At 44.2% G+C, this 14,109-nt stretch overlaps 1 protein-coding gene and 1 non-coding gene across 2 annotated transcripts in view; one reads left to right on the plus strand and one right to left on the minus strand.

The window, feature by feature from the left end:
- The first annotated feature begins 223 nt into the window (after positions 1 to 223).
- Positions 224 to 298, plus strand: Trnat-cgu. Its single transcript has one exon. It is a non-coding gene; the product is annotated as a tRNA-Thr (tRNA).
- Positions 299 to 5,720: 5,422 nt separating this feature from the next.
- The window catches only part of LOC124594924 (carbonic anhydrase 1-like), a 71,954-nt gene continuing 63,565 nt past the window's right edge, over positions 5,721 to 14,109 (minus strand). Inside the window, exon 8 of the mRNA XM_047133416.1 lies at positions 5,721 to 7,235. Within this exon, the coding sequence (XP_046989372.1) occupies positions 6,987 to 7,235 (249 nt within the window). The 3' untranslated portion in view covers positions 5,721 to 6,986. The remainder of the gene's footprint in view (positions 7,236 to 14,109) is intronic.

Consider the following 14,109-nt stretch of genomic DNA (forward strand, 5'->3'; position numbering starts at 1 on the left):
ATTGATGACTTTGTTAATTTTACGCTGTTGTAGTGCTCCAATTTGCAGCCAAACAGTCTGATTAGAGTAATGTATGTAGGCTGTGGCTAAGCCATGTCTCCGCAATATCCTTTCTTTCAGGAGTGCTAGTTCTGCAAGGTTCGCAGGAGAGCTTCTGTAAAGTTTGGAAGGTAGGAGACGAGGTACTGGCAGAAGTAAAGCTGTGAGGGCGGGGCGTGAGTCGTGCTCGGGTAGCTCAGTTGGTAGAGCACTTGCCCGCGTAAGGCAAAGGTCCCGAGTTCGAGTCTCGGTCCGGCACACAGTTTTAATCTGCCAGGAAGTTTCAATGTATGTAGGTGTTTGAACAGAAAAGAAGAAATTGGCTAGATATTCCAGCAGTGGAAATGTAATCACTGTATGAATACATGTCTGCTTTCATTTGCACATAAATAATACATTCCGTACTGCAGCTAAAGTGATTGCTATTATCCTTTAGAAGCTCACTTACTTTATTTATCTGAAGTATTTGAACCTAAACAATATACATCACACCACCACACAAACACTAGTGCTCTAATTGAACTGGGTGTTAGATATTTTGAGGTATATGGAACAATGTCAGTCAGCCTTTGATGGGTGCTTTAGGAAATGCATGTCATTCCCTTTGGGTAGTGTATCGTAGCTGACTGATTTGTGGCTTCCATCCTGCATATGTGACGTGACAGGCAGTGTTATTGTACGCATAGCTGCAAAACACCACTGGAGTAGGTGTTTAGTAGTAATAGCTCTGGCTGATTATCATCACTTGCGTTGATGACCAAAGCACTGAGTGAAATTCGCAAATGTATGTCTCCCATAATGCAAGTAAGTGTCTTACAGTGTGACTATCATCAAGTTTCGTGTCTGCACCGTCATTCTGAAACGTTCACCCTTGGTGTGTCCTTATGTTTTGTATACCGTCTCAAACTCTTCGTCCCTCCTATAGAATTATTTCTTAGCAACTGATTTCTCTCTTCTGCGCCACTCTCTATTTACACACTAAAGACCATGCACCTGACAAAAAGCGTTTCCTATGTAAACATTCCACAGTTATACTTAGTTTGGCAAAGTTTCTCCTAGAGCCTTTAAACTCAGTTTTCTGTTGGGTAGTAACAAAAATGGTTCAAATGGCTCTGAGCACTATGAGACTTAACTTCTGAGGTCATCAGTCCCCTAGAACTTAGAACTAATTAAACCTAACTAACCCAAGGACATCACACACATCCATGCCCGAGGCAGGATTCGAACCTGCGACCGTAGCGGTCTCGCGCTTCCAGACTGTAGCGCGTAGAACCGCTCGGCCACTCCGGCCGGCCTGGGTAGTAACAATTATTCCACTTCAGTCAAATGTGTGGCTCGTATATCGCACTCGATCAGCGCTGAAAAGCCGACCAAACAAGCGAGACCCCTGTACTGTAACTTTAGAAATAGTCCTGTACCCTTGCCTTGGATACCTCTGTTCGACCAGATAAATTTTTCTCCTGTGTGGACCTTACCGTGTATAGGCAGATAAAAATATTATTAATATATTTAGTACAGCTTATAATAAGTAACTGTAAAAATGTGACGTACAGCTCCACAAAACTTGCAACGAAAACAGTTACAATATGCTAACAGCACAATTGTTTCTCGTGTGACAGCCATTTGTAACTCTAGCGTGTCATGTTAAAAGCGTACAGGCTGACACTTATTGAACGATATGAAATGAAATCGTCATAATTTCTGAACCGTTTGCGTTAGTACGTTCAAACTGCTCTGTCGGCCGTGCTGCTTGATGAGAATTAGTATGCGCATGCCCATTAGCGACGAAGCCCACTTTCATTCGGATGGGTTGGTGGTGGGTGTGAATTCTTAAGGGACCAGACAGCTGAGGACATGGGTCCCTAGACTTACACGCTACTGAAATTAATTTAAACTAACTTACGGTAAGAACGACACAAACACCCATACCCGGGGGAGGACTCGAACCTCCGTGACATGGATGGGTTGGTCAGTAAGCAAAATTGGTGCATTTGGAGGACTGAGATTCCGCATTTCGCGATCGAGAAGTCTCTTAAATCTCAACGGATGACAGTGTGGTGTGCAGTGTCCAGTCACGAGATGATCAGAGCGATATCCCTTGATGGCACAGTGACTACCGAACGTTACGTGGAGGTTTTGGGAGATGATTTCATCCCCATTATCTAAAGTGACCGTGATCTCGACAAGATATGGCTTATGAAAGACGGAGGTCGACCCCATCGAAGCAGGAGAGTGTTTGATGTCCTGAAGGAGTACTTTGGCGACCGTATTCCCGCTCTGAGGTACCCAGAGGCCACTGGCATGGGCCTCGACTCCCCACCATATTCTGCGGATAGGAACACATGCGATTCCTTTTTGTAGGGCTACATTAAGGACAGGGTATACAGCAATAATTCCAAAACCACTGCTGATCTGAAATCAGCCATTCAGGAAGTTATCGGCAGCATCGATGTTCCGACACTTCAATGGGTCAAGCAGTACTTCACTATTCGTCTGCCCCACATCATCGCCAATGATGGCAGGCATATTGAACACGTCATAACCTAAATCCGAATGTCTATAGTGACGTTCACACCTTGAATAAAGTGTGTGCACGCCGTAGTTTGCAGCTAATTTACATTTTTTCATACAGTTCAATAATTGTCACCCTGTATGTCTACGCTAACATTAAGAACAACCTGGATTAGCATGTACAATCAGCAATACAGTTAAAGGACCACCCTTTTGATACCCAAAAATTATTTCTCAATTTGAAATTTGTCTCAAAGGTGCCTACAGCCCTCTTCTGTAATACTCCAAAAGCGTGCCGCTATAGGACGTCATCCAAGATCTCGACACGAGCGAGGTGTAAGGAGAGGTAATGATATCACATTGTAAACAAATTTCGCCACAATTCTGTCCAACGCTTCCACGATGGAGATCAGAAGCGCCACACTCAGCGCCGAAATCGTGCGGGTCTCTCTCGCCTGGCCGAGGAAGATGTTTCAGACGCACAGCCTCTCATAATTGACACGAAAAGGCCTCAGGGGGTGACGTGAAGGGCGTCTGTGAAACCACCCCTTCCCTTGAGCCGCTGATTCCCAAACATTTTGCGGCCTAAAACGGCAGTTCGAAGTACGATAAGCAACACGACGAGGTTCTTGACAATATTTGACGCTGTTGACACCTCGTGGACGCTTCAACTCTTCTCTAAGAACATCGTGGGCTAGCAACCCAACTGAACATGATCGCACCCCTCCGCAGCGCAGTGCGACAGCAACTTTTGCTCTTGTGTACAGTGAGGAACCACAAGAAACCGTTTGAAACCATTCGACGAAACCTGAACGGAGTCCGAAGCAGGAAAGCGTGCTAATGATTACGTCTGAAATATTTTCCTTGGCCATATATAAGAAATCAGCGTGACTTCAACGCTGGGCGTAGCGATTCTACCCTCAATCGTAGAGGCGTCAAAGAAGGGGTAAAATATTGATAACAGGGACTGCGACGACCTTCTCATAGTGTGACACGTTTATGATGGCGTTGGGCAGTATTGTGGTGAATTTGGTGCCAATATGGCATCATTAACCCATCTTACACCTAACATGAACTTTTGTCCTCTGGATTCCTTTTCGGATGTGTCGACATCTTACGATTTGAAGCACCAGCGAGCCCGAGGATGGTGTCGCATGGCGCCAGAGGAAGGTTGTAGGCACCTTCGAGCTAATTTTCAAACTTACTCACAATGGGATATAATTACGTAGTTTCGAAAAAATAATAATTTAATTCTGTTGCACAGTGTGGGTTGATCGATGAAATATTTTACTTTTACTACAGTTCTTCATATTTGTATTTCTGTACTGTGTTGTTTGTTTGCAATGTGATGCTAATCCACCTGACAGAGATACAAAGAGAAATGCCTCCCCCTAGAAACACCTTCTCCCCAGTTGGCAAACTGTACATCACTTAAATTTATCAATGAACGTTTTTTGAGAGGAACAGTTTTTAGAGTATGTGTGTATCTTAGAACTGATCAGTGTTTTGTGAATGTCTCTCATATGAAACAGCATTAATGGCTTACTGAAGTGTGAATAGTTAAAAGTATACAGTAACTTCCATAAATAATTGCACCATTTAAAAGACTTAGTTACATTTAATTATAGGTTAGCACATCAGATGGGCAAGCTGTTTCAAAATTTCGTTAATTTCTTCGCTAACTGTACCGCAAAGTGCGAAAAATAAGCTTGCAGCATTACGGTAATACCACAAACGATTCACCCAAAAATGTTAGAATCTTTGGAATAGCCTGTCATCAGTTCCAATATGATAGCCATTCCTGTCTGGTTCAGTAGACGATTCATGTGTTAACTAGTTAATAGTAAAAAAAATGTAAAAAAGTTAAAATTTAAAGAATAGTTATTTGATTGTAAGTCGTGAGAGCACTCAAAATCATAAAGAAATACACTCCAGAGCCAAAGAAATTGGTATAGGTATGCGTATTCAATAAACAGGCAAAAAACGGTGCTGCGACAACGCCTATATTAGACAACAAGTGTCTAGCGCTGTTGTTAGATCGCTTACTGCTTCTACAATGGCAGGTTGAGTGAGTTTGAATGTGGTGTACCGTGAATATCAGGAATCCAGTAAAACATCAAACCCTGACATCGCTCCGGCCGCAAAAAGATTCTGCAAGAACGGCACCAACAATGAATGAAGAGAACCTTTCAACGTGACAGAAGTGCAACCCTTCCGAAAATTGCTCCCGATTTCAAAACTGGGCCATCAACAAGTGTCATAGTGAGAACCATTCAATCAAACATCATCGATATGGGCTTTCAGAGCCGAAGGCTCACTCGTGTACCCTTGATGACTGCACGACACAAAGCTGTTGGTGACTGGTCGGACGAGTCTCATTCCAAGTTGTATGGAGCGCATGGACGTGTATGGGTATGGAGACAACCTCATGAATCCATGGACCCTGCTTGTCAGCAGGGGACTGTTTAAGCTGGTGGAGGCTCTGTTAACGGTGTGGAGAGTGTGCAGTTGGAGTGATATGGGCCCCTGATATGATTCTGACAGTTGACATGTACGTAAGCAACCTGTCCACCTGCATCCATTCATGTCCATTCCAACGGACTTGGGCAATTCCAGCAGGACAATGCGACACCCCAGACGTCGAGAATTGCTACAGAGTGGCTCCACGAACATTCTTTTGAGTTTAAACACTTTCGCTTTCGACCAAACTCCCCAGACTTGAACATTATTGAGCATATCTGGGATGCCTTGCAACGTGCTGTTCAAGAGAGATCTCCAGCCGCTGTACTCTTACGGATTTATGGACAGCCCTGCAGGATTCGTGGTGTCTGTTCCCTCCAGCACTACTTCAGACGTTCTTATAGTCCATGTCATGTCGTGTTTCGGCACTTATGCATGCTTGCGGGGGCCCTACACGATATTAAGCAGGTTTACCAGTTTCTTTGGCTCTTCAATGAATAAACTTCGTTACTGTTGTTTTTAGCACATTTACGAGGATCACAAATCTGTATCTTTTAGCTTGCTTCCGACATTTATTTCCTTGTAATTTTGTGTTGTCGATAAATTATTTGTCAAAAATTTTCCAGTGAGTCTCACATGTAGTGATAATAGTTGAGAAAGCCTCAAAGAAGGAAAAGGATGGAGGTAAGTTTTGTGAAAAATAACAGCTCTTGAATGCGAAAGTTCTTTATTGTACACGTGCAGATATAAGAAGAGAGTGTGGTACGGAAATCATAAAAAAGTTTCACCAAATGTTCTGTGGAAATTACAAAAATGAGCATTCTAATACATTGCCACAGGCAGCTGCAATGAATGTGACGTTTCACAAAGCTCCAAAATAATTAAGAATCCATATTTGGTCCTTCTGCAGCAGGTCTTTATGAGTGAACCAGTGACAAATATTTTTGTTTTGGCAGCGGTAACTGTATTCTAGTTTAGCGTAAAAAAGGAGGATATCTAGTTACGCGATAACAGCTCCTGTTAGTGCTGTGGAATATGGTCGACAGAAAAATAAAAAATTAATTGCCTTGTCTGCTCCTCAGATTTATACAATCTCTATTTCCGAATGTCTTAAGGTACCTTTACACTATACGGAACTGCTCGCGAAATAAACGAGCGAGGCTATTTCGCGAGACAGCTGTTTAACCGTTTTCATTTACGGAGGTCGAAACGATATGCGAAACAGGCACACAAACGGTGAAATGTCCATTTGGGCGACACAGCCATTTCAACGTGGTCTTTTGTAATCTCAGAAGTTGCATCCCCATGCGCCCTCACAGATTCAGCAATCGTTTTACTTATTTATTTTTTAATTTTAGTTGGTACAGTGCAAATGGCATAAATGCTTAAGCGCCCAAAACGGAAAGAACAAAAGACGTAACACTGGATGCTGAAGAATCATCATTCCATCCTCGCCTTATCTCTTCTTGCCCGGTTGTGTTCTGCTCTTTCTTAGCTGTCCAACATATGCGAGTCGGTTTTATGGTCTTGGATGACATGGAGAGTTTCCCCGAGGTGTCTGTCTCGCTCACAACAAGTAATGGCGTTGGTACTATGTGAAACGAGAGAAGCAAGGCATTCTGATACGGACACATCGGCCGAATGGGGTTTGTATGGCCGAGAAGCAGGCTCTCGTAGCACAGTGGGGACGACGTAATGTTGCAGGAAATTTGACTCTATAAACTGTTCGCGAGGCTGTTTCGCTGAATGAAAACGTACCTTTACGTATTTCGTACTTCGTTTCCTTGGAGTTAATTGTTTTCAGTAGATTCGATTTTGTACTTGTAGTGTAATATTTGGTGGAACTTCATTTAAGTTTGCCTGTAAATGCAGGATAATATTCTAAGTGTAGGTATAGGCGTCTAGTGAGTACGGTCCTGTTGGTATTGCTGAGGATCCTGGAGCAGCTGTGTGCAGCAGGAACCGAAGGCGGGCGACTAGTGCTGTCGGCGACGGGCTGCGCCGTGATGCTTGGAGGCGCCGTGCTTGCTATGGCGACCAGACTTTGTTGCCTGGTGACGTGTGCCGGCGCGACGCCGCACTGACTTGCTGCGCGTCTCGCACTCTCCGAGGCACGTGGAACTTTTGTTGCTCCTGATCACCTTGCGGCCGTTGAGCGGCTGCGTGGAGCGGAAGTTGTTCACCAAGGGGCCGTTTGTCGACTGGAGAGTCCGGAACACCTCCAGCTGTGGACACGTAAGACACCGGTTATCACCACACTCAATGTTAAGCACGAACTGTCCGGATTACACTATTGGATCTTGAGTTTGTAACACCATGGAAGGCAGTACATAACGAAATTTTACGTATTGTGCGTCTAGTTCGAGGAATGCATGATTTACCCTAGTTTTTATACCCTTGGTCCATTGGACGCAGAGACAGCTTTAACTTTCAACTGCTGTACGAAAGACATAAATCTGAGCCCCCACTCCATCAGGTATGCTCTCATCCAACATTCAATGACACATCAGAGACACTATTAGAAATTAGTTTTATACTTTCAACTGTTACTTTTACACTTATGTGACAGAAGTCGTGGAATAGCGGTATGCACATATACAGATGAAGGTAGAGTCACGTACACAAGGTATAAAAGAGCAATGCAACAGCGGATCAGTTATTTGTCATGGGCGGTTCTAGGCGCTTCAGTCCGGAATCGCGGGACTGCTACGGTCACAGGTTCGAATCCTGCCTCGGGCATGGATGTGTGTGATGTCCTTAGGTTAGTTAGGTTTAAGTAGTTCTAAGTTCTAGAGGACTGATGACCTCAGAAGTTAAGTCCCATAGTGCTCAGAGCCATTTGAAGAGTCATTTGTACTCAGGTGATCCATGTGAAAAGGTTTACGGCGTGATTATGGCCGCACGATGGGAACTGACAGACTTTCAACGCGGAATGGTAGTTGGTGCTAGACGCATGGGACAGTCCACTTCGGGAATTTTTAAGGATTCTAATACTTCTGTATACACAGTGTCAAGAGCATCCCGGGAATACCATGTTTCAGGCATTACCTCTCATCGCCGACAACGCAGTAACGGAAGGCTTTCATTTAACGATCAAGAACAGCGGCATTTGTATAGGATTGTCAGTGCTTACAGACCAGCAACACTGTGTGAAATAACTACAGAAACAATTGAGGGACGTACTACGAACCTATTCGCTAGGACAGTGCATGGTAGTTGGTGCTAGACGCATGGGACAGTCCACTTCGGGAATTTTTGAGGATTCTAATACTTCTGTATACACAGTGTCAAGAGCATCCCGGGAATACCATGTTTCAGGCATTACCTCTCATCGCCGACAACGCAGTAGCCGATGGCTTTCATTTAACGATCAAGAACAGCGGAATTTGTATAGGATTGTCAGTGCTTATAGACCAGCAACACTGCGTGAAATAACTACAGAAATCATTGAGGGACGTACTACGAACCTATTCGCTAGGACAGTGCTAAGAAATTTGGTGTTAATTGGCTGTGGCAGCAGACGACCATGGCGTGTGTCTTTGCTAACAGTACGACGTCGTCTGCAGCGGCTCTCCTGGGACCGTGACCATATCAGACGGACCGTGGCCTCATAAAATGAGTCCCGGTATAAGCTGTTAAGAGTTGATGGTAAAGTTCGAATGGAGCGCACACCTCACGGAGTCATGGACCTTAGCTGTCAACAAGGCACTGTGCAAGCTGGTTGTGAGTCCATAATGGTATGGGCTGCGTTTACATGAAATGGACTGGGTTCTGGTCATGTTAGGCCACCTCATTTTCAGCCATCCATGGACTTTATGTTCCCAAGAAAATATGGAATTTTTGGTTGAGAATGGCCAAGCCATGGGCCACAATTGTTTGGGATTGGTTTGAAGAACATTCTGGACAGTTCGAGTGAATGATTTGCCCACCTAGATAGCCCGACATGAATCCCATCGGAAATTTATGGGACATAATCGAGAGGTCAGTTCATGCACAAAATCCAGCACCGGCAACGCATTCTTAATTACGGATGACTGTGCAGGGTGGAGAAAAATTGTGTCACGAAATTTTAATCCTGGATAGCTGATGTCAGTACGAACCAGAGTTACAAATGTCGTGTAGGTCGACAACGGACCATTTTTAAACTAAGGAAACTTGGCACCACGCGCTCCGATTGTAAATGGGATCACCCTGTTGCCGTTTTCCGGTTGAGGGGCAGCGCTATTGTTGTCGGTTCCCACATACAAACGTCCCTCGCTCTGTCACTGCCGCCACGTGATACGCACACGTGTCGAATAAGTCTTGCTGTTAGTCCCCGCCTCAAGCCAGAGGCATTCACACATAAGCTTCGTTTCGGAGCACAAATACGTCACCTGCGATTTAGTCATACAGTAAGCATGGCGGAACAGTATATTCGTTTGAAGAACAACGAGATATGGTTTTTGTTTATGGACTAGCCGACGGTAATGCGCATGAAGCTCGACGGTTGTATGAGGAACGGTACCCAGTAAGACGCCACCCACACCCGCAAACGTTTACAGCAATTCACCGGCGACTTGGCGAAACAGGGTCGTTAGCGGGATGTCATGGTGATGCTGGAAGACCTCGAACACGACGGCAAGCTACATTTGAAGAGACCTCGAGTACTACGAGGATGCATCTACGACAAGTATTCAAGATGGTTCAAATGGCTCTGAGCACTATGGGACTTAACTGCTGAGGTCATCAGTCCCCTAGAACTTAGAACTACTTAAACCTAACTAACCTAAGGACATCGCACACATCCATGCCCGAGGCAGGATTCGAACCTGCGACCGTAGCGGTCGCACGGTTCCAGACTGTAGCGCCTAGAACCGCTCGGCCACCCCAAAGTATTCAAGAGCTCATCGGTTAGTCTGGGAGGTTTTCAAGGACGACGGGCAACATCTATTCAGTTTCCACCCTGCCCAAGGCCTAAATCTTGTGGTGGACTATGAACACAGGCTAAGGTTTTGCCGGTGGTTTCTGCTACGTGTTGCGCGAGATCCGACTTCCCCGCCATTGTGATGTTTACCGACGAGTGCACCTTCCATCGAGATGGCCTTCACAACACTCGAAACATTCATTACTCGGAAAGATGAAAACATCACGTCACATACGTTCACGGACACCAGGAACGATTTTCGTTTAACATTTGGGCAGGCGTTGTGCGTGACCATCTGATTGGAGCGGTCCGTCTCCCTTCTCGACTTATCGGAGCAAATTACCTTCACTTTTTGCAAGAAACTCTACCTGGCCTGCTGGAAGATGTTCCCCTGGACATGTGGCTACGCATGTGGTTGCAGCATGATGGTGCTCCCGCACGTAACAGTCGTGTTGTGCGCAGATATTAACTGAACTCTTAGACGGCCGGCTAGCTGGCAGAGGAGCTCGTAGAACGATCACGGACCTCACGCCACCAGACTTTTTCCTGTGGCGATTCTTCAAGGTTCTAGTCCACCCACCCGGACGTGAACCACCAAGGAACGAAGAGGAATTAATGGATCGCATTCAACATGCGTCAATCACATCAGTTCAATGCCAGGAATCTCTGAAAGAGTTCGGCAAAACACCGTTTGACGTTACCAAGCTTGTGTCGCGTCAGAGGGTCGCCAGTTCGAGCACCTGCTTTAAGTAAACAATGTTCTAGCTTCAAAAAACGCCCTTTTCAGGGCGGACCAAATTTGTGAAAGAGGAGTTGACGGGTTTTTTCCCGGCACGTCTTATCATGAAACTACAATGGATGTGTCGGGACCCGAGCAGATTCGCTCCCAGGACCCTAGAGTCGAAGGCTGGAGCGCTACCATTGAGCGTGCGGTCCTCCTTGGATACATCGTGATCTCCGGCAGGCAGAGCATTTGCGGCCATGCGTTGTCCAGAGCATCGGGCAACAGGACAATCCCGCGGCTAATCAGGGCTCGTGATGCCAAGTTTCCGTAGTTTAAAAATTGTGCGTTGTAGACCTAATTTTGATTCCTACTGGCATCCGCTACCCAGGGTTAAAATTACACGATACAATGTTTCTCCACCCTGTAGAGACAGAATGGTTATATTTATGCTGGGGACTTGTTGAGTCCATGCCACGTCGAGATGCGGCCTGGGCTGTGCCAAAGGAGATCTGACACTATATTTGCAGGTATTCCATGAACTTTGTCACCTCAGTGTATTTTCTGAGCTCACATATAACACACTTTTACATAACCTGTGTCCGATGGACCCACTGGTTCACGTTGTGGTGTCGTTAAATCAGATTGGGCTGTAATCAATTACATTTCGTTGGAATACAGAGAATATTTTATTGGAACACTTACTCATTTTTGTGACTGCAGAAAAAACATTGTTATAACTTGCAGCTTAATTAACTGTCAGCTTACTACTCTGTTGTGTAAGAGAGCAAAATATTGAGCTAGGTAATTTCCAGTGTGTGAAGCAGTATAGAAATGTTGTACGTGATTGACATTCGATACTCATCCATTTGAAACACGAAACAATAACATCAACAGCAGTTATATTCCTACAGTCCATAGGAGAAGAGGCATTATTTATTCATATTATTCTTATTCAGATAGAATGCCTGAATCTACATCTAAAAAACCAAGCAGGAGAGAAGACAGCATATGTTTTTGAAGCCCAAATCTTAAATCAGTTGTTACTCGGTGGAGAGCTAAGGATGACGATTTGCTTCCAGATGTAAGTACTGCTTCGGATGAAATCCGTGAAGTTCTTTGTAAGGCAGCGGCATGCAACTCTTTAGATGAAGAGCAAAATAGTGGTGGTGGTGGAAGTGATGGAGATGGTGATGAACATAATAGTGCCTTTAGACAAATAATCGGTGAAACTACCAATATACTTGTTGTTCCAAATGGAGTAAAAACCCTCTAGTGCAACATAAAAAGTCTGCACGCAATCTAGTGAAATTTATACCAGGACCAGCGAAGGGTATAATCGCTCACACACTCAAAGATATTTAGGATCCTTTAGGCACTGTGGATGAAATTGTGAGCTGCACAAACTTAGAAGCAAGAATAGTGTGTGTACCAAAATGATAAACTGGTATGACTTAACTAGAGAAGAAGTGTAATCCTTCTGGGGAATTTTGTGTCGTAGTCGAGATGGTAAGGCCTGAAATTTTACAATCAGGGAACTTTTTTGAGAAAGTTTTGCAATTCGTCATATAGGGCTACCATGTCCATGAGTCGCTTAGAGGCAATAAGAGGATTCATTAGTTTTCGTAGGTACAAGAGACGCTCAGTTACAAACCGATGTGCTTGCTGATGTATTGTATGAATGGGAAATATTTATGGGACAGTGCAGGAAAGAAATGAGACACAAAATTAATTTTACAGTCGGAAGACAACTAGTTCCATTTACGAGCTGTTGTTGATTTGTACAATATAATATGTCAAATGAGCGTGGAAAGTTGTACCATTGATAGGACTGTATATGAAGGAGGAGAACCAGACGAGTCACCTCTGCAATATTTAGGCCTTACCACAGTGAAGAACCTTCGAAGCAATATTACTGGTGCAGCCGGAAATGTTACTATACTAATTATTTTATAGGCGTACCATTGGCAGAACAACTCTTGAGTAGAATCCTAACTCTTATGATGACATTGAGGATTAATAAGAGAAAAATTCCAAAAGAGATGACGCTAAATAGTCTAAGATAAAGTCTATTTCCATTCACAACAACAGATATTCAAGTGCACAGAGGATAATCGGGTACGAGCGTAACTAGATGTATATGTAACATTATCTGTCAGACTACCAGAGATGTAAATTTGTTCCAATAGACTGTTGTTCTGTGACATTTTCAGATTAAATATGACAACTGTGTTCTTCGCATGCCACTCTTAAAACCTTCTTCTCCCTGGCCCCTCTTCCCTCTTATTTCCCCTCCCCTCCCCCCACCATTTATCTGGAGCTGTCAGCAATATATATGTAGTTGGAACACGAAATTTCGTGCATCGGAAGAGCAGGTGTACGGATTGGGCAGTGTCTTGAAAGGAGGATATAAGATGAACATCAGCAAAAGCAAAACGAGGATAATGGAATGTAGTCGAATTAAACGGGGTGATGCTGAGAGAATTAGATTAGGAAATGAGTTTTGCTATTTGAGAAGCAAAATAACTCATGATGATCGAAGTAGAGAGGCTGTAAAAAGTAGATGGCAATGGCAAGAAAGGCGTTCCTGAGCAAGAGAGGTTTGTTAACATCGACTATAGATTTAAGTGTGACAATGAGATAATAGAAGCTTTTGAGATGTGGTGCTGCAGAAGAATACTGAAGACTAAATGGGTAGATCATGTAACTAATGAGGATAAAATTTTCTCGGGCTTCCAGCCGCGTCCAGCGGTTTAAAATACACAAGCTTTCGGCCAATTTCTCCTCGGCCATTGTCAATGGTGAGCAGAATTCCGCTGGAACCCCGAGAAATTTTATCAGTAAATATCGCCACGAAACAATGCATTCGTATGATGAGGAGGTACTGAACAAAACTGGGGAGAAGAGAAATTTGTGGTACAGCCTGAGTAGAAGAAGGCATCGATTGGTAGTACACATTCTGAGGCATCAAGGGTCACCAGTTTAGTACTGACGGATGCGTGGGCAATGAAAATCGTAGAGGGAGACCAGGAGATGAATACAGTAAGCAGATTCAGAAGGACGCAGGTTGCAGTAATTACTCGGAGACGAAGACGCCCGCACAGGATAGAGTAGCATGGAGAGCTGCATCACGCCAGTCTTTGGACTCAATACCACAACAACAACAATGCATTGGAGCTTCAAAGAGGTCATACAGCTACTGATAAATGACTTTATCACTCATATAGCTCACTTGACACGTTTCGGATTTATTTCCATCATCACATGTCCTAGTGCACAGAGGGTCACAGGATACAAGAATTACTAGATGTAATTGCAATAAAAGGTGACACAGTGCTCATCTCGGTCATCTTAAGTTCCATATAGAGACCACCAAAGCCTGTCGTGTCCTGCGACATTCTGTGTAATTGGATATCTGATGATGGAAATAAATTCGAATAGCGTCAAGTGATCAATTTGAGTAACAAAGTCATAT

This window comes from Schistocerca americana, chromosome 2 (genome assembly GCF_021461395.2).
Source record: "Schistocerca americana isolate TAMUIC-IGC-003095 chromosome 2, iqSchAmer2.1, whole genome shotgun sequence".
NCBI classification, from domain to species: domain Eukaryota; kingdom Metazoa; phylum Arthropoda; class Insecta; order Orthoptera; family Acrididae; genus Schistocerca; species Schistocerca americana.